Here is a 21506-nt window from a genome sequence, read left to right as displayed (position 1 = left end):
CTGAAAAATCGATGGTGTACAGCAAATTAAAGACAAACATCTTGTGAATCCAACCAATATTTCTGTTTTACAGCGAAAACACAATATAGCATTATATTAGCTTACTACAATAGCCTACCACACTACCGCATTCATTCATCAAGGCACGTTAGCGATAGCAATAGGCACGTTAGCGATAGTGAATAAACCAGCAAGATATATAATTTGACTAACCTTTAAGCTTCATCAGATGACAGTCCTATAACATCAGGTTATACATACACTTATGTTTTGTTCGAAAATGTGCATCCACTGAAATCAGTGGATGCACATTTTTCCACTGAAATCCACTGAAAATCAATGTATAACTGAAATCAGTGGTTATACATTGTGCTAACGTAGCATCTTTTTCCCACAACGTCCGGATATTTTTCTGACACTTTTTCTGACACACATATTCTGACCAAATAACTATTCATAAACATAACTAAAAAATACATGTTGTATAGGAAATTATAGATACACTAGTTCTTAATGCAATCGCCGTGTTAGAATTCTAAAAATAACTTCATTACGACATCCAGCTTAGGTATAGCGAGAGAGTTCCCAAAATCTGGGCGCAAACGACTAGTACAACATGTTCGACAGATATATGAAATAGCATCATAAAATGGGTCCTACTTTTGATGATCTTTCATCAGAATGTTGTACAAGGGGTCCTTTGTCGGGAACAATCGTTGTTTGGATTTAGAACAGCCTTTTTTCCCTCTCGATTTAGCAAGCACCCTTGCCAAGTGGCGCGAATCTCTCCATCGTCTACAAACTCAGAGAACGGAACACGGCAAAACTCCCGAAAAAATTTCAATAATCTGATTAAACTATATTGAAAAAACATACTTTACGATGATATTGTCACATGTATCAATTAAAATCAAAGCCGGAGATATTAGTCGTCCATAACGACAGCTTATCAGAAGGCAAATCCAGGTTCCTTCTCGCGCGCTCCAGAAAACAGGAAACTGGTGACATGTCATGCCGAGAGCTATTATTCGACACCAGATCAAGTTACACACTCCATTTCTTCTCTCACTGCCTATCGACATCTAGTGGAAGACGTATGAAGTGCATCTAAACTTTTAGGCAGGCCCTAGAACAGTGCATCGATTTCAGATTTTCCACTTCCTTTTAGGAAGTTTGCTGCAAAAGGAGTTCTGTTTTACTCACAGATGTAATTCAAACTGTTTTAGAAACTAGAGAGTGTTTTCTATCCAATAGTAATAATAATATGCATATCGTACGAGCAAGAATTGAGTACGAGGCCGTTTAAATTGGGCACGATTTTCCCCCAAAGTGAAAACAGCGCCCTCTGTCCTCAACAGGTTAAGAACAAATTCTTATTTACAATGATGGCCAAACCCGGACGACAATGGGCCAATTGTGCGCCGCCCAATAGGACTCCAAATCACGGCCGGTTGTGATACAGCCTGGAATCAATCCAGGGTCTGTAGTGACGCTTCTAGCACTGAGATGCAGTGCCTTAGACCGCTGTGCCACTCGGGAGCCCCAAATGGTGTATTGCTTACGTCGATATATAGCCTAGCACTTGACAGTAAGGGGGAACTTACCTCATCCACCACCAATGTGAAGAACGTCTTACCTGTGTGATACTAATCATGTGTATTTATTCGTTCCTCTCTCTTCCCAGGAAATGGAGCAGTCGATGAACATGCTGAACCCCAACCCTGAGCTACCTGACGTGTCTGAGTTCATGACCAAGCTGTTCTCCGGCTCCAAGAGCTCCAGCAGCAAGGCTGTAGGTGGCAGCAAGGCTAGTGGCCGCCCAGCAGTCAAGAGGAGGTAGTACCAGAACATTACATGTACCCCGGGCCCACCCCGGGCCTGAGGAACCGCTGTAACTGGTCATGCCATGGAAATTATAATACAATTTTTAAAAAGAGCTTTTTCATTCGTCTGTACAATTGTTTTTTGAGCAAGGGTTTTCCCTCGTCTGAAATACAAGTCTGTAAGTGAAATGACTGAGGATATCACAAGGTTTGAGATGGATGTTTATTTGATTTTTTTTGCACTGGTAACTTCAACTCGATATAAAAGAAAGATTTTACTCTTCATTTGATGTTTTGCGTTGTACCTGTGAGTGACTTTATGCCTGCTTGGTCCCTTCATTATACTCCTTATCGTTTAACCCTCGTCTCCTTGGGTAAATGGGATAATAAGTCTCTAACAACCCTCGTGTGTGTGTGTACTACCTTAGTCTTATGTCAATTCTAATTTTTCCACTACTTGAATGAGAGCTTATATCAAATTGTCAGAGATGTTCTTCTTTTCCTGAGTTAGGGCCGAGGTAATATGACTGTGAATGGATTGCATTTTAATTATTAAACAGACTTATTTAAATACCAATGTAAAATAAAATGTAGATGGTGAAACTGTCTCCTCAGTTGTGTACAGTGTGTTCCTTGGAGAGGAAACATTGGCAGTGTTCAGCGGGCGGCTGTCCTGTCTGACCGTAGAACAACTGATCTCCATTTTCTTTTTATTTCCTAAAGACTACTTGTTGAATCACCACCGTTCACCTTACACACAGCAGTTTATCTACTGCTCACGGTAGACAGTCGCTGTGGTGTTTTTCCTCTCTTTGACTCAGTCATGTTCTAGAACGCTCATTGGAATGTCTGGAGGTCGTTATCGGGACGTGGAACATCGCTGATTTTAAATAAGCATTGATGAAAATGAATCTTCCAGTCCAGTCAGTGCTTAACCCACATGAAGTGGTTTAACGAGGCACAATGTAAGTTTTATGTCTCAATTCTCCCCAGGTGTGCACTGCTCTGGCCGTGTATAAAGCATTGGGTTGGTGTCTGTGAGCTAGAAGGGAGTATGATCTATATTTCGTACACTAGATCACCTGTTAATGGCTAGATTTCTGAGTGAAATGTTCAGGTATCATACCTTGGTGTGTGTTGTATTTTTCATCCCTGGGGTTTCACCCGGCTTGGCCGACTTAAAAAAATAAATGGTAAGCTGAAGCAATGTTCAAATAGATATTAAAATGTGTTCTCTGTGATTTAAACAGCCTCAATGAAAACTCCTTGTCCATTATAAATTACACGCAGGGTTGCTGTAAGGCCGCCTGTTATGATGAATGACTATTGACAGACCTGTCTATCATGGGAGAGATCCCGGTGTGTCCAAAAGGGCACCCTATTCCCTATGTAGTGTACTGCTTTAGCGAAGGGGAAGCCACCTGCTCTGTTCCTCAACGCAATATTGGTGTAGGGGGTCATCTGAAATGACCCCTCATTACCCGTCTACTTCAGACCAACGCTCAGATAGGCTCACCTCACCATGAGTCACTCAGTCAGATGGCTGTCCCCTAGGTGGGTGTCCCTAGTCACTGTCAGATGGCTGTCCTCTAGGTGGGTGTCCCTAGTCACTGTCAGATTGCTGTCCTCTAGGTGGGTGTCCCTAGTCACTGTCAGATTGCTGTCCTCTAGGTGGGTGTCCCTAGTCACTGTCAGATGGCTGTCCTCTAGGTGGGTGTCCCTAGTCACTGTCAGATTGCTGTCCTCTAGGTGGGTGTCACTAGTCACTGTCAGATTGCTGTCCTCTAGGTGGGTGTCCCTAGTCACTGTCAGATTGCTGTCCTCTAGGTGGGTGTCCCTGGTCACCTCGGATCACTGTCCCCTAGGTGGATGTCCCTGGTCACCTCGGATCACTGTCCCCTAGGTGGATGTCCCTGGTCACCTCGGATCACTGTCCCCTAGGTGGGTGTCCCTAGTCACTGTCAGATTGCTGTCCTCTAGGTGGGTGTCACTAGTCACTGTCAGATTGCTGTCCTCTAGGTGGGTGTCCCTAGTCACTGTCAGATTGCTGTCCTCTAGGTGGGTGTCCCTGGTCACCTCGGATCACTGTCCCCTAGGTGGATGTCCCTGGTCACCTCGGATCACTGTCCCCTAGGTGGGTGTACCTGGTCACCTCGGATCACTGTCCCCTAGGTGGGTGTACCTGGTCACCTCGGATCACTGTACCCTAGGTGGGTGTCCCTGGTCACCTCGGATCACTGTCCCCTAGGTGGGTGTCCCTGGTCACCTCGGATCACTGTCCCCTAGGTGGGTGTCCCTGGTCACCTCGGATCACTGTCCCCTAGGTGGGTGTCCCTGGTCACCTCGGATCACTGTCCCCTAGGTGGGTGTCCCTGGTCACCTCGGATCACTGTCCCCTAGGTGGGTGGTCTGGTGCCCATCCCCCAAGCAGTTATACATAAAGGTTGTGTTAACAAAAGAGCATTCAGAGGATCTCTAATGATACTTTTCAATTGGGATTATTTCACTGATCAGATCAAAGGTACACAAGCAGCATACTATCACACAATACAGTAGCAAGGTCAACACTGATCCTTTCACAATACAGTAGCAAGGTCAACACCGATCCATTCACAATACAGGAGCAAGGTCAACACTGATCCTTTCACAATACAGTAGCAAGGTCAACACTGATCCATTCACAATACAGGAGCAAGGTCAACAGCGATCCATTCACAATACAGACTCAGAAAGGTCAACACTGATCCATTCACAATACAGACTCAGCAAGGTCAACACCGATCCATTCACAATACAGGAGCAAGGTCAACACTGATCCATTCACAATACAGGAGCAAGGTCAACGCCGATCCATTCACAATACAGGAGCAAGGTCAACACCGATCCATTCACAATACAGACTCAGCAAGGTCAACACCGATCCATTCACAATACAGACTCAGCAAGGTCAACACCGATCCATTCACAATACAGGAGCAAGGTCAACACCGATCCATTCACAATACAGGAGCAAGGTCAACACCGATCCATTCACAATACAGGAGCAAGGTCAACACCGATCCTTTCACAATACAGGAGCAAGGTCAACACCGATCCATTCACAATACAGGAGCGAGGTCAACGCCGATCCATTCACAATACAGGAGCAAGGTCAACACCGATCCTTTCACAATACAGGAGCAAGGTCAACACCGATCCATTCACAATACAGGAGCAAGGTCAACACCGATCCATTCACAATACAGGAGCGAGGTCAACGCCGATCCATTCACAATACAGGAGCGAGGTCAACGCCGATCCATTCACAATACAAGTCTTCATCACCAGACCTCCGGACGAACAAAGGCACATTAGCTTATATAGGAAACATTTGACATGAAGAGGGACATGATAGTGGAACAGTATACAGCGTTACTCATCCTCACAGATGGATCTATGACCACTAGTTACTGTGTTTTGAGCTAGCACACTTCTATTGCTATTTGTACAGTAGCAGCAATGTGTGGTATATTTAATATGTACATCACGTTTTCCCAAACTCAGTTCTGCTCCGAGTGCACATTTAGTTTTTTTGTTGTTGTGGGTTTAATACCATATGGGCCACATTTGCTAAACATATCTGCTGTACAAAAAGTAATTTTAGATAAAAGGGTCTGCTGCTGCTGAATGTCCTAATACGTATATATTCTCTATTCCACACTACATCATGTCATCTTGCTGTTGATGGCTGGGTTCTGTCCGCACCAGTACAGTTTATCCTCCCCTCTCTTCTTCCTCCACTGACACATCAACAGCATCTTAAAGGTCTTCTGAAAAGTCTTATTACACAACGCATAACACATGGGGTTAATGGTGCTGTTGACATAGCAGAGCCAGTAGCCCAGGTGCCAGAGAGACACCGGGATACAGTCAGAACAGAAGGTGGAGATGAGCACCATGATGTTGTACGGCGTCCATGTTAGGATGAAGGCCAGGAGGATGGCACTGAGGGTCTGGGCAGCCTTCTTCTCCTTGATGAGGACCATCCTCTTCCTCTTGGTGATCTGGCTCTTCAGGGAGGGGTCCATGGGCTTGGGGGGGGTGGTGGTGGTGGAGGATGATAGAGAGGAGTTCTGGTGGTGGTTCTGACCTATCTGGTCAGACTCAGAGGGACATGGAAGAGCTGGTTTGAGGTCTGTGTTGTTAGTGATTTTGTCATTCTGAGGAGGGCTGCTGGTATCCTTCGAGACCAATTTGAACTTGTAGGAGATTCCCTTCTTGCTGGGTTTTTTCAGTGCTGGAGTGGCGGTCTGGAAATACTTGCCTTCTTCGTTATCACCGTAATCGGCGGCCGTCTGTCCTTTCTCTGTCTGACTTTGAACTTGACCTTTGAATGTCCCCTGAGAGGTTGCCGCGGAAACAGGATGGTGAGTCTCCTCCTCCTCGGACGAGGTGTAGCTGTTAAAGGAGGTGATCTGGTCAGCATGGGCCCAGGCCAGCTCGTCCGACCGGGTCGTGGTCTTGGTGACGTTGCTCTGGTTGGACGAGGACCACGAGGCCTGGTTCCTCCTGTCCCTCCTGTCGTTACTGGAGCCAAAACAGGACTGTAACAGAACCGTTTTCTGGGGTTTATTAGCAGTCTCTGGGTGACCAGATGTGGTGAGGCCCTGCAGCTCAGCCAGGTCCTTGGTGCGTTTCTCTGTCTCCTTGTAGATCCTACTGTAAAGGAGGGTCATGATGGAGACAGGGATGTAGAACGCTGCGATGGCCGTGCCGAACGTGATCACCGGCTCGGAGAAGAACTGGATCTGGCACTGGTCTGCCGGGACCGTCCTCTCTCCTACAAAATACTGCCAGCACAGGATAGGCGGAGCCCAGAGGACAAACGACACAAACCACGCTAAGCCAATCATAATAGCCGCTCTCTTCGGCGTCCTCTTGGCTCTATAGGTCAGCGGCCTTGTGATGGAGAAGTATCTGTCGAAACTGATGACTAACAAGTTCATAACGGAGGCATTGCTGGCCACATAATCCAGGGCTAACCAGAGGTCACAAGCTAGGTTCCCTAAGGACCAATAGCCCATTAGGATGTATGAGGTGTATAAGTTCATGGACAGGGCTCCTATTATGAGGTCAGCGAAGGCTAAGCTGAGAAGGTAGTAGTTGTTGACTGTCTTTAGTTGACTGTTGACCTTGAACGACAGCATCACCAGAACATTGCCTACGACTGTTATAAGGCTGACGATAGCCGATATGGTCGCTATGGTGATGACCTCCCATAGGTTGTGTGGGACAGGCTGAATGTCTGATGTGTTGCCATCAAATGTTGAGTTTTGGATCTGGAGGTCCTCAATGTCCATTTTGTTGGTTTAGTGTCTGTCTCGCTATGTTACAGTGAGGAGATAGGTATGGAATTGCCTCTCTGTGTCTCCATTATGATTTACTGTGGACTCCCCTGAAAGAAAAGAAAATACAAGGATAAGACACACTATCTACTGTATATGTCAGTGTATCTTTCAAAATCAGTTTATGCTTTATAATTTGTCATGTTTTCTGTTTGGTGTAAGTATTTAAACATTCATTTGTGGTTCATGTTTTTCATATCTTGGAGTCATTACATTTTGGAGTCATACAATTATTATTTATTGTCAGGCGGAACCAATGACGCAGCCTGTCGAACGTTGCCTTTTTTCGGGGGACGATGTTACATGTAACACCAATCGTTTTGTATTAGCGTTACACTCTAAACAGTACAACGTTCAATTGATACCGATGGAGGGAAAAACGAACAGGGGCCGTCAAACTAGCTGGAAGAGAGGTGGAGGTGGAGCTGGAGCGAGGGGTGGAGGGGGAGTTGGAGCGAGGGGTGGAGGGGGAGTTGGAGCGAGGGGTGGAGGGGGAGCTGGCGGGGAAAGTGACAGCGGGACCTCGGGTGGTGAACACAGGGCCCGGGGAAGAGGACGATATGGAACTGGAAGGGGAAAAAGGGATCATTATCGAGGCCGTGGCCGCGGCTGTCAACCTACCCCATTTGGAAGGGTGAGGAGCTGATTAAAGTTCTGTACATGCTCAAATAGCTGTTGTTGCAATAACGATAATCAGTTTATTAGCTAACTTAGTTAGCCGACATGTTAAACATCTCCGGAAAGTTGTTTAACAAACATGTGTTAGCTATCGAAACGTTTTTCAAGTTCATGCGAGACGCATCATTGGAAGTAGTGGTGGGGAGTCGACCCCAAAATAATCGATTCCTCCTTGCCTGTCGACTCCCATTTCTGGGTGTCAAGAGATTCAGTATTTTTGCAACGGAGGAAATACAAACGCAACAATTTCTATAACCCCAAATACCACCATGGGGCACTCTGTTCACAATGTTGACATCAGCAAATCGCTCGCCCACACAACGTCATACACGCGATTGTGAGACCGGTTGGACGTTTTGCCAAATTTTCGAAAATGCCGTTGGCGATGGCTTATGGTAGAGAAATGAACATTCAATTATCTGGCAACAGCCTTGGTGGACATTCCTGCAGCCAGCATGTTAATTGCACGCTCCCTCAACTTGAGACGTGTGTTGTGTGACACAATGGTACCTTTTAGAGTGGCCTTTTATTGTCGCCAGCACAAGGTGTACCTGTGTAATGATGCTGTTTAATCAAGAGGGAGGGAGGGAGAGAGAGAGATGGGAGGGGCATAGATAGGCATGTTGGCCACCAGGCAGAACGGTGCATCTGTAGTCAAAAGATGTAGGCTATAGGCTTTCGCAATGCTGTATTTTGTAATTTCTTGGCTTGCAATGTTTACCAAAGTAGGGACTATCAATGAGTAGGCTGAACTGTTCTACACGCAATAGACCGAAGACCTAACACACACCAGCGTGTTTCACAATGAAGGGAAAGAGGACTAGGCAAAGGAGAGAGAGTATCGGGGCAGGCAGAGAGACACTCTGAACCATGCACATAGGTTATATCTTGGTAATCTGTATCTAGCAATGCCTCATAAATTCACCAAAAGTATAATCAAGTATAAATTGGGCTATCAATGAGTATGGCTACGCTGTTCTTCATAGTGCCAGTGAATTGAAGTTGAACATCGCCAAATGCATCAGTTTACTTGGGCCTAAATATGCAATAAAAGTATTGTTTATAGCTTATTTAATGAAACCTTGGCTTGCTGTTGATGTCCAAGGACAGGGCTCTCCAACCCTGTTCCTGGAGAGCAAGCTTCCTGTAGGTTTTCATTCTAACCCTGTTCCTGGAGAGCTAGCTTCCTGTAGGTTTTCACTCCTACCCTGTTCCTGGAGAGCTAGCTTCCTGTAGGTTTTCACTGCCAACCCTGTTCCTGGAGAGCTAGCTTCCTGTAGGTTTTCACTCCCAACCCTGTTCCTGGAGAGCTAGCTTCCTGTAGGTTTTCACTCCCAACCCTGTTCCTGGAGAGCTAGCTTCCTGCAGGTTTTCGGAGTCAATCACCACCTTCCGGAGACACCTGAAACCCCACCTCTTCAAGGAATACCTAGGATAGGATAAAGCAATCCTTCTGCCCCCCCCCCCCCCCCCTTAAAAGATGTAGATGCACTATTGTAAAGTGGCTGTTCCACTGGATGTCATTAGGTGAATGCACCAATTTGTAAGTCGCTCTGGATAAGAGCGTCTGCTAAATGACTTAAATGTAAATGTTGGAGAGCAAGCTTCCTGTAGGTTTTCACTCCCAACCCTGTTCCTGGAGAGCTAGCTTCCTGTAGGTTTTCACTCCCAACCCTGTTCCTGGAGAGCTAGCTTCCTGTTGGTTTTCACTCCAACCCTGTTCCTGGAGAGCTAGCTTCCTGTAGGTTTTCACTCCCAACCCTGTTCCTGGAGAGCTAGCTTCCTGTAGGTTTTCACTCCCAACCCTGTTCCTGGAGAGCTAGCTTCCTGTAGGTTTTCACTCCCAACCCTGTTCCTGGAGAGCTAGCTTCCTGTAGGTTTTCACTCCCAACCCTGTTCCTGGAGAGCTAGCTTCCTGTAGGTTTTCACTCCCAACCCTGTTCCTGGAGAGCTAGCTTCCTGTAGGTTTTCACTCCCAACCCTGTTCCTGGAGAGCTAGCTTCATGTAGGTTTTCACTCCCAACCCTGTTCCTGGAGAGCTAGCTTCCTGTAGGTTTTCACTCCAACCCTGTTCCTGAAGAGCTAGCTTCCTGTAGGTTTTCACTCCCAACCCTGTTCCTGGAGAGCTAGCTTCCTGTAGGTTTTCACTCCAACCCTGTTCCTGGAGAGCTAGCTTCCTGTAGGTTTTCACTAGCTCTCCAGGAACAGGGTAGGAGAGCCCTGTCCTAGGCAATAGATCGCAAAGCAGCATCCCTGCTAAACTTTTTGAAAATGGCAAAGTTCACTTTCTTATCTGTAAACACAGTCAAGTGTAAATCCGGTTCAGCAGCTCAAATCAGCAGGATGCGGGGTATTGTTATCAGGAAGGACGTCTACCATGGATGGATCGCTAAAATAATGATTACGATCACACTTCGCATCAATTTAAATGTTACGGGGAGACCTATACATTTGGCAGTCAAGCACAAGTTATCAGGGTACCCTGTTATCGTCTAGACATGACTTTGACATATCTTCACGCCTACAATACAAATATCCAGGCTTCTGTCATAAGTCGATTCAATTTGAAATAAATGTATAATTACACAGGGCAGTTTGGAAAAACTAATCCTGTGTGAATGGTCCTCTGGAATAACGCACATGCTGGGATAATAATTACAAAACCAACATCTCTAGTAATAGCTGTCTGAATAGGGCTATAACACGGCAAAGAATAGGCTTAAAGACAATTTTTGCTTGATCTGAAAATGTGGTCGGAGGTGCCATACGGACGGTGTGACGCAATCGCGGAGCCTCTGGAGGCATGCAGAGGACAGATTGAGCTGTGTATCACATTGCCAAGCGCCGCCCAAATTTTGGAACAGTGCGGAGGGCTCCACATTGACATGATTGGTTGACGGTAGGCGAGGGCAGGAGGTCCAGTATAAACACAAACTCACATCCTTGACAACTTCCTTCACAACAGATCTGCTCAGCGAGAAGTGTAAATGCCCTGACTCCTGCAGAGGCCGTATCGCAGTTTATGCTGTACAGCTACTGCAGACGTCGGATTGACCATTGAGAGACTTTTCATCAGCAGAGAGTGCGCCGCGTCATCCCATGGGATCCGTCAAGACTGCACACAGCACAAATATCACTGAAATATTCTAGTTCCTTCACATCACCTTCTATATTCAAACAAAATAGGCTTTTTATTGGTCAATGGGCAGCATGATGCTCATGGCAGTCCTCTAGAACACACATGTAGTCGTCCTAGTAGAACTCTGCTATAATGACTGTGTGTGTGTGTGTGTGTGTGTGTGTGTGTGTGTGTGTGTGTGTGTGTGTGTGTGTGTGTGTGTGTGTTGTGTGTGCGCATTCGTTTCAATGTGTTTTGGGAGTCGAGCAAGAGTCAACTTTTTTTGACTCCTATCACAGGAGGTCTGCACTAAGTGCAAACCAGATGGGATGGCGTATTGCTGCAGAATGCTGTGATAGCTATGCCGGTTAAGTGTGCCTTGAATTCTAAATAAATCACTGACCGTGTCACCAGTAAAGAAGAAGAGACTTGCTTGGGCCATACTGACCAGGGGGCACCAGTCTCTAAGGTGCAGGGTAGAGTGCCAGGTGGTAGCCGGCTAGAACAGTCACTGAGGCTAGTGGTGACTGTTTAACATCCTGATGGCCTGGATATAGAAGCTGTTTTTCAGTCTCTCCGTCTCAGCTATGAGGCACCTGTACTGTCTCAACCTTCTAGAATCTAGATGATAGAGGGGTGAACAGGCCTTGGCTCTGGAGGCTGAGGTCCTTGATGATCTTGGCCTTCCTGTGACACCGGGTGCTGTAGATATCCTGGAAAGCAGGCAGTTTGCCTGGTGTTGTGGTCAATGTTGTTGGTGTTGCTATGCACAATGCCTCGCATGCCAAATGGCCAGTGACTGAGTGTCACTTCTCACCTCGGCAGGGATGTAAACATGTTTTTATTTATTTTGGGATCAACACATTTAATCAAAGTCAATGTCCTCATTCAACATAATTTTCACACATGGAAAAAGTTGGAGATGACCTTCAACTGTAAACTTGAGAGGACTCAACAGCAGTACTATAGATGTCCACCTGTGTCAATGGCTTTTTATCATTCATTTCCACGTGTTCCTCTTGATGTCTTTCTCTGTCCTACTGACTCCTCTGTTGATACTGCAGGGCCAGGATGAAGGGACCAGGATGGATGAGGATGAGGGGATGGAGGTTTTCACCAAGAGGAAATTGGAGTCGAACTGGGATCGTTACAAGGAGTCAGAGAAGGAGGAGCCTAGTGATGACACGCCCACACAGAGAGGGACGGACTACCACGTCCTCCTCGAATCAGCAGGTAAGGAATACATGACGGTTTCCTTGGAAATGGCCAGTGTGCTTCTGACGACATGTTCAGCTCTGTCCTGACTGACAGTCATCCAGAATATTCTTGCTTGTGTTGCTGGTCTTTGATGAACAGCGACGTCAGTCTGCCTGTCAGTTAGGTTAGTCTTACAACATGTGACAGTTTCAGAAGACGTGTCTCTGTCTGTCTTTACGTGGCCCATGCAGAACAGAATAAACGTGGCAGACACTTAGACATTGTGTTGGGAAGGCAGACAGAGGATTATCATATTCCTCAGTGACGGCACTAGATTCACTCATGCTTGGAGAATGAGAGGCAGGTATACTACTTAACATTGGTCATTGCTCTCCAATTCTAAATACTGTGAATATCTAGAGAAGCAATCTTTTACTGACACAGCATAGCCTAGATATTCTAGCCTAGATATTCTAGCCTAATTCAACTCCCTGAGATAGCAGAAGTAGCACAAGGCAGGCGCATAACATTAAATATGTATCTTTTTATTTTGGGTTGAAAAAGTGTGTGTATATATAATCTGTTGGCATATTCAAGAAAGGGCTAAAGAAAATAACTTGCTGCCTCTTTTAAAGCGACATAATTTGCACTTTTCACTCAGACAAAACACTAATACACCCTTTAATCCGTGTATCCTCTCCGCAGGATGATGATATCAATGAGGTTTATTTGTGTCATCTGTTTCTGAGGAGTAACGATGTGTAGAATTGCAGGAAATTTGCTTTAAAACAAACAAAATTCTCATCCCTATGAATAAATGTGTAGAATAGCAGGTAACTAGCTTGAAAACAGTACAAATGTGTCTCCGCCCATGGCAAAATGTGTAGAATTGCAGGACATTTCTCTGCGGACCAGAAGGACGGCCTTTAACATTTTCGATCAGGGATTTTACTCTCTCTCTCTCTTTCTGCCTTTCTCCACCCCCTCTCTCCCTGCCCTCCCTCTGCTGCTCTCCCCTTCCCCCCCTCTCTCCCTGCCCTCCCTGTGCTGCTCTCCCCTTCTCCCCCCCTCTCTCCCTGCCCTCTCCCTGCCCTCTCTCCCCTTCTCCCCTTCTCCCTCTGCTGCTCTCCCCTTCTCCCTCCCTCCTCTGCTCTCCCCTACTCCCCCCCTCTCTCCCTGCCCTCCCTCTGCAGCTCTCCCCTTCTCCCCCCTCTCTCCATGCCCTCCCTCTGCTGCTCTCCTCTTCTCCCCTTCTCTCTCCCTGCCCTCCCTCTGCTGCTCTCCTCTTCTCCCCTTCTCTCTCCCTGCCCTCCCTCTGCTGCTCTCCTCTTCTCCCCTTCTCTCTCCATGCCCTCCCTCTGCTGCTCTCCTCTTCTCCCCTTCTCTCTCCCTGCCCTCCCTCTGCTGCTCTCCCCTTCTCTCCCTCTTTCACTCTCCCCTTTCTCTCCCTCTGCCGCTCTCCCCTTCTCTTCCTGCCCTCCCTCTTTCTCCCTCTCAGTGTAACAGATGTCAGAGGGTTACTGTGGTGATGTTGGTCTGGTGGCCCTGCTCTCCTCTCTGATGGTACCTGGGGTGATGGGTGTGATGTGCTGGCCCCTCGCTACATGTTTTGCCCACGCTGCCAGATTAGTCTAGGTAAATGAGAGAGAGAGGACCAGTTCACTACCAGATTAGTCTAGGTAAATGAGAGAGAGAGGACCAGTTCACTACCAGATTAGTCTAGGTAAATGAGAGAGAGAGGACCAGTCCACTACCAGATTAGTCTAGGTAAATGAGAGAGAGAGGACCAGTTCACTACCAGATTAGTCTAGGTAAAGGAGAGAGAGAGAGGACCAGTCCACTACCAGATTAGTCTAGGTAAAGGAGAGAGAGAGAGGACCAGTCCACTACCAGATTAGTCTAGGTAAATGAGAGAGAGAGGACCAGTCCACTGCCAGATTAGTCTAGGTAAAGGAGAGAGAGAGGACCAGTCCACTACCAGATTAGTCTAGGTAAAGGAGAGCGAGAGAGGACCAGTCCACTACCAGATTAGTCTAGGTAAATGAGAGAGAGAGGACCAGTTCACTACCAGATTAGTCTAGGTAAAGGAGAGAGAGAGAGGACCAGTCCACTACCAGATTAGTCTAGGTAAAGGAGAGAGAGAGAGGACCAGTCCACTACCAGATTAGTCTAGGTAAATGAGAGAGAGAGGACCAGTCCACTGCCAGATTAGTCTAGGTAAAGGAGAGAGAGAGGACCAGTCCACTACCAGATTAGTCTAGGTAAAGGAGAGAGAGGACCAGTCCACTATTAGTCTAGGTAAAGGAGAGAGAGAGGACCAGTCCACTGCCAGATTAGTCTAGGTAAAGGAGAGAGGACCAGTCCACTACCAGATTAGTCTAGGTAAAGGAGAGAGAGAGGACCAGTCCACTGCCAGATTAGTCTAGGTAAATGAGAGAGAGAGGACCAGTTCACTACCAGATTAGTCTAGGTAAAGGAGAGAGGACCAGTTCACTACCAGATTAGTCTAGGTGAAGGAGAGAGAGAGGACCAGTCCACTGCCAGATTAGTCTAGGTAAAGGAGAGAGAGAGGACCAGTCCACTACCAGATTAGTCTAGGTAAAGGAGAGAGAGAGGACCAGTCCACTGCCAGATTAGTCTAGGTAAATGAGAGAGAGAGGACCAGTTCACTACCAGATTAGTCTAGGTAAAGGAGAGAGGACCAGTTCACTACCAGATTAGTCTAGGTAAATGAGAGAGAGAGGACCAGTCCACTACCAGATTAGTCTAGGTAAAGGAGAGAGAGAGGACCAGTCCACTACCAGATTAGTCTAGGTAAAGGAGAGAGAGAGGACCAGTCCACTGCCAGATTAGTCTAGGTAAAGGAGAGAGAGAGGACCAGTCCACTACCAGATTAGTCTAGGTAAAGGAGAGAGAGAGGACCAGGCCAATGCCAGATTAGTCTAGGTAAAGGAGAGAGGACTCTTAATTGAACGTGGGCAGAAATGTGTTTACGAGGTGTTTTTCTGGGCACAGAACGACCTCCCCTGTTATCTCAGTTTAAACGTCTATGATTGGTTCAGATTTGGTCCGGACCAATCAAATTGCATATTGTCTCGGGGCAGAGCTCAATAAAATAATAGCCACTGTGTAGAACAATACCCAAATATGCTAAGGAGGATATTTCATATTTCTACCTTTTTGTGTACCAATTTAGGATACATCACCATGAAGAGAATGACATTCATATCCATAATTATGCATTTCTGTTTAGTACAGATCAGGGACCCAAGATGACATTCCATTACCACTACTCTGTTACCAGGTGTAAAGCCACTTCACTTACTGGAGTTCAATAACCAAAACAGATTGTTTTCAAAGTCACGGTGCCATGTCATAGCTGACACCCCATTCTTTCTGCAGACGTCGTTGAATGTTGATTCGGAACAGATATTTAAGAATTTTTGGAAAACGTGGACATAGAAACTGAGATTTTACCAAAATTCTGTTACCAAATTTTACATTTGCACAGTTCTTCCAGTACATGTGTTTTTTTTTTAAATAAAATGTTCCGTGTAAATAGTTAAAAGTAGTAAAAGGTTTTTGTTTGGCGTACATTTTACCGTGGAATTGCCCGGTGACTTTTCTCTAATCAGCAAGCATCAAAGAGCGCAGGCAGCCTGGCATGAGGACAAGAGGCAAAACTTCACAGAGGACAATCTACCAATGTCATGTCTACTTCACTACAATCACCACTTTCTAGAGAGAGTGAGACAAAGAAGGAGAAAGAGAGAACGAAAAACAGGGAGAAAAGGAAGGGGAGAGAGAGTGACACACACACACACACACGCTTACACACACACACACACACACACACACACACACACACACACACACACACACACACACACACACACACACACACACACACACACACACACACACACACACACACACACACACACACACACACACACACACACACACACACACACACACCTGTGTCTCGTCCAGTGATTTGTTCTGACTTTGGACTCCTTGACCTGCTGCTCTAATAAAAATAATAATACATTTATTTTTGCCTGACACTATTTATACAAACGTATCTTGAATGTGGACACCCCTTCAAATTTGTGGATTTGGTTATTTCAGCCACACCCATTACTGAGAACACAGCCATGCAATCTCCATAGACAAAACATTAGCAGTAGAAGAGCTCAGTGACTTTCAACGTGGCACTGTCATAGGATGCCACCTTTCCAACAAGTTAGTTCGTCAAATTTGATTTTATTGTGAAGTGGAAACGTCTAGGAGCAACAATGGCTCATCTGTGAAGTGGTCGGCCACACAAGCTCACAGAACGGGACCGCCGAGTGCTGATGCGGGTAGCGTGATTTTTTTGTTGTCTGTCTTCAGTTGCAACACTCACTACCAAGTTCCAAACTGCTTCTGGAGGCGACATCAGTGTAAGAACTGTTCGTCTGGAGCTTAATGAAATGGGTTTCCATGGTCGAGCAGCTGCACACATCACTAAGATCACCATGCGCAATGCGTTGGCTGGAGTGGTGTAAAGCTTGCCGCCAGTGGACTTCTTCCATTGGTGTGGAAGAACTTGACTGTCCTGTACAGAGCCCTGACCTCAACCCTATCGAACACCTTTGGGATGAATTGAAACGCCGATTGTGAGCCAGGCCAAATCGCCCAACATCAGTGCACCGGCCTCACTAATGTTCTTGTGGCTGAATGGAAGCAAGTCCACACAGCAATGTTCCAACATCTAGTGGAAAACCTTCCCAGAAGAGTGGAGTCTGTTATAGCAGCAAAGGGGGGGGGACCAACTCCAGATTAATGCAACATGATTTCGGAACGAGATGTTTGACGAGCAGGCGTCCACATATTTTTGATCATGTAGTGTAGCTAAGGACACTAAGGGCTTTATTCAATCCATATGGTGGTAGATCAGCATTATGGTGGTAGATCAGCATTATGGTGGTAGATCAGCATTATGGTGGTAGATCAGCATTATGGCGGTAGATCAGCATTATGGCGGTAGATCAGCATTATGGCGGTAGATCAGCATTATGGTGGTAGATCAGCATTATGGTGGTAGATCAGCATTATGGTGGCATTATGGTGGTAGATCAGCATTATGGCGGTAGATCAGCATTATGGCGGTAGATCAGCATTATGGCGGTAGATCAGCATTATGGCGGTAGATCAGCATTATGGCGGTAGATCAGCATTATGGCGGTAGATCAGCATTATGGCGGTAGATCAGCATTATGGCGGTAGATCAGCATTATGGCGGTATTATGGTGGTAGATCAGCATTATGGCGGTAGATCAGCATTATGGCGGTAGATCAGCATTATGGTGGTAGATCAGCATTATGGCGGTAGATCAGCATTATGGTGGTAGATCAGCATTATGGCGGTAGATCAGCATTATGGTGGCATTATGGAGGTAGATCAGCATTATGGCGGTAGATCAGCATTATGGTGATATTATGGTGGTAGATCAGCATTATGGCGGTAGATCAGCATTATGGTGGTAGATCAGCATTATGGCGGTAGATCAGCATTATGGTGATATTATGGTGGTAGATCAGCATTATGGCGGTAGATCAGCATTATGGCGATAGATCAGCATTATGGTGGTAGATCAGCATTATGGCGGTAGATCAGCATTATGGCGGTAGATCAGCATTATGGCGGTAGATCAGCATTATGGCGGTAGATCAGCATTATGGCGGTAGATCAGCATTATGGCGGTAGATCAGCATTGTGGCGGTAGATCAGCATTATGGCGGTAGATCAGCATTATGGCGGTAGATCAGCATTATGGTGATATTATGGTGGTAGATCAGCATTATGGTGGTGGTAGATCAGCATTATGGCGGTAGATCAGCATTATGGCGGTAGATCAGCATTATGGCGGTAGATCAGCATTATGGCGGTAGATCAGCATTATGGCGGTAGATCAGCATTATGGCGGTAGATCAGCATTATGGCGGTAGATCAGCATTGTGGCGGTAGATCAGCATTATGGTGATATTATGGTGGTAGATCAGCATTATGGTGGTAGATCAGCATTATGGCGGTAGATCAGCATTATGGCGGTAGATCAGCATTATGGCGGTAGATCAGCATTATGGCGGTAGATCAGCATTATGGCGGTAGATCAGCATTATGGCGGTAGATCAGCATTATGGCGGTAGATCAGCATTATGGCGGTAGATCAGCATTATGGAGGTAGATCAGCATTATGGCGGTAGATCAGCATTATGGCGGTAGATCAGCATTATGGCGGTAGATCAGCATTATGGCGGTAGATCAGCATTATGGCGGTAGATCAGCATTATGGCGGTAGATCAGCATTATGGCGCTAGATCAGCATTATGGCGCTAGATCAGCATTATGGCGCTAGATCAGCATTATGGCGCTAGATCAGCATTATGGCGCTAGATCAGCATTATGGCGCTAGATCAGCATTATGGCGCTAGATCAGCATTATGGCGGTAGATCAGCATTATGGCGGTAGATCAGCATTATGGCGGTAGATCAGCATTATGGCGGTAGATCAGCATTATGGCGGTAGATCAGCATTATGGCGGTAGATCAGCATTATGGCGGTAGATCAGCATTATGGCGGTAGATCAGCATTATGGCGGTAGATCAGCATTATGGCGGTAGATCAGCATTATGGCGGTAGATCAGCATTATGGCGGTAGTTCAGCATTGTGGCGGTAGTTCAGCATTGTGGCGGTAGATCAGCATTGTGGCGGTAGATCAGCATTGTGGCGGTAGATCAGCATTGTGGCGGTAGATCAGCATTATGGCGGTAGATCAGCATTATGGCGGTAGATCAGAATTATGGCGGTAGATCAACATTATGGTGATATTATGGTGGTAGATCAGTATTATGGTGGTAGATCAGCATTATGGTGATATTATGGTGGTAGATCAGCATTATGGCGGTAGATCAGCATTATGGTGGTAGATCATCATTATGGTGGTAGATCAGCAATGTGGTGGTAGATCAGCATTACAGCGGGATTGAAAGGTTAAGAGAATGTTCCGGTTTCGGCGAAGACTGCATTCAAGGTAAACACTGCATATGTCTGCGGAATAGGAAATTACCTTTTACATTTCAGCGATACAGATTTAATAGAGCCCTTATAGAGTAAGAATACAATAGCTAATGCAAACATGACAACATTACAACAAAGCCTCATGACGTATTGCATGATCAATTATACAAGGAGAAGAATCAACGACAACAACGTTTCAATCCCAACCGACAGCTTTGTGTTTCGCCTTCTTTTTAGTGTTGTGGTTACGAGCTCTTGGTTACACCTCAACAGCACCATGTGGAGAGCAGATCCATTTACCACATCCAGGTAGAAATGTGGTTACTAGACCTGTGAGCCACTGTGGCCCCTCACGATGATTTCAGATTTTTTTTTGTGCCCCCAAGGTTTCCCATCCCAGCTCTCCACTACATAAGACAATGAACCGTGAGCTGTGAGTCTGTAACTATGAACCGTGAGTCTGTAACTATGAACCGTGAGTCTGTAACTATGAACCGTGAGTCTGTAACTATGAACCGTGAGTCTGTAACTATGAACCGTGAGTCTGTAACTATGAACCGTGAGTCTGTAACTATGAACCGTGAGTCTGTAACTATGAACCGTGAGTCTGTAACTATGAACCGTGAGTCTGTAACTATGAACCGTGAGTCTGTAACTATGAACCGTGAGTCTGTAACTATGAACCGTGAGTCTGTAACTATGAACCGTGAGTCTGTAACTATGAACCGTGAGTCTGTAACTATGAACCGTGAGTCTGTAACTATGAACCGTGAGTCTGTAACTATGAACCGTGAGTCTGTAACTATGAACCGTGAGTCTGTAACTATGAACCGTGAGTCTGTAACTATGAACCGTGAGTCTGTAACTATGAACCGTGAGTCTGTAACTATGAACCGTGAGCTGTGAGTCTGTAACGATGAGTCTCCAACTGCCTGTTTTGAGGCTTCGGTCCCTATGGTTTCAAAGATGGGTCCTCTTTAGAAACTCCTCTCTCTGAACCTTTCCCAGAGGTTAAGTGTCAGTCCAGAATGCGTACTCACAACAGGCTTGTAGAATATTGGCTGCACATAGTTTCTTGAATTTTTTTTAAAGAACGGATCAAACTGTTTCTCCAACTGTCACATGTTAAATGAATAGAGGATGCTGATGCGAAGCCGCATTGGCTGGATATTTTGGGGAGGTGTGTCCCCCGCGGACAGTAGGTCACAACGGGACGCTAGTCTATCGCGTCTCGGTGTATGTGAACTCTGAATTCGCTTTAGGCTCTTAGCATTTGGGAGCTTCATGAGTCATAATCTGCATACAGGACAGGAGGGTGAATCTGTATAAATATAATTGTATCTCTTTTATTGTTGTAAATGTAGCCTATAGCTTACGTTTGGAGAAAAAAACATTAACAGGTAACAAACTACCAGAGCCTAGTTTTCCTCTGAAAAAAACTAACTGTAAATTGTGCAATATTGTCGTCAAATATTTGTCCGAATTATACGCCAAGCTAGGTCATCCTGTGATCTAATTCAGCATAAGCTCATCAAATATTGACTAATTCCCCTGACATAGGTATTTTATTATACCAGAGCAATTTAACTGTTTAAATCAAATACTAGCAGTAGGCATACTATAGTTAAACACTTGTTCAGTGATTTTTAATTTCCTGAGTCATTAAAAGATGTGAAAGATAGGCTACTCACAGCTGATATGTCATCTCCCAGATGTCTCTCCAGTGCCAGGAAGTCTTCCACACAGTCACGTTCCTCTTCAATATGATCTTAGCTAATCCTTTACCTCTCCTCCAGGTGAGCTCTCTCTCTCTCTCCTTCTTTCTCTCTTTCTTCAACCTTCTCCCTCTCTTTACCCTTCTTCTCCTTTTCAATACCTATCTCTTTCTCCAAATCTTCCTTCTCACTCACTCTTTCCCAGAAAGGCTAGGTTAAGGTCTTCACTCTCACCTCATAGTGTTCAGTGTCTCCACTAGTCCAGAGCAGCGTGACCTGTTTACAGTAGCTCCAGTCTGTAAGTGACAGACTGCCTCTCTGAGCCAGGCTGATTGGAGGCTGAGCAGTTCTCTTCCCTAGTGGCCAGTAGAATAACTTCCCCAGTTGAAGCTGTGACCTTTACAGCAGAGAGAAAGGAGGAGATGTTGAAATCACGTATGTCATCTCTGTAGATCTCTTTTTACAATAGAGAGGGGCTAAGGATGATGTCTTCTCTGTAGATCTCTTTTTACAATAGAGAGGG

General features: G+C 45.8%; 3 protein-coding genes across 3 annotated transcripts in view; 2 read left to right on the top strand and 1 right to left on the bottom strand.

The window, feature by feature from the left end:
- The window catches only part of LOC129825510 (ER membrane protein complex subunit 7-like), a 12109-nt gene extending 9678 nt beyond the window's left edge, over positions 1-2431 (top strand). The window contains exon 5 of the mRNA XM_055885663.1: positions 1685-2431. Coding sequence (XP_055741638.1) covers positions 1685-1840 — 156 coding nt within the window. The 3' untranslated portion in view covers positions 1841-2431. The remainder of the gene's footprint in view (positions 1-1684) is intronic.
- On the bottom strand, positions 2050-21506 carry LOC129825508 (muscarinic acetylcholine receptor M5-like). Its single transcript, XM_055885662.1, has 2 exons — positions 20960-21506; positions 2050-7257 (listed from the first exon to the last, which is right to left on the bottom strand). The coding sequence occupies exon 2, from the start codon at positions 7160-7162 to the stop codon at positions 5528-5530; it is 1635 nt and encodes a 544-aa protein (XP_055741637.1). The 5' UTR covers positions 7163-7257; positions 20960-21506; the 3' UTR covers positions 2050-5527.
- aven (apoptosis, caspase activation inhibitor) overlaps positions 7464-21506 on the top strand; it is a 51819-nt gene continuing 37776 nt past the window's right edge. The window contains exons 1-3 of the mRNA XM_055885866.1: positions 7464-7512; positions 7681-7841; positions 12068-12236. Of these exons, the coding sequence (XP_055741841.1) occupies positions 7464-7512; positions 7681-7841; positions 12068-12236 (379 nt within the window). The remainder of the gene's footprint in view (positions 7513-7680; positions 7842-12067; positions 12237-21506) is intronic.

This window comes from Salvelinus fontinalis, chromosome 27 (genome assembly GCF_029448725.1).
Source record: "Salvelinus fontinalis isolate EN_2023a chromosome 27, ASM2944872v1, whole genome shotgun sequence".
Taxonomy (NCBI): Eukaryota; Metazoa; Chordata; class Actinopteri; order Salmoniformes; family Salmonidae; genus Salvelinus; species Salvelinus fontinalis.
This window is presented reverse-complemented; position numbering and strand designations above follow the sequence as displayed.

Coding starts and splice junctions, on each gene's coding strand:
- LOC129825508 (XM_055885662.1), bottom strand. CDS start 7,162: ATGGACATTGAGGACCTCCAGATCCAAAACTCAACATTTGATGGCAAC.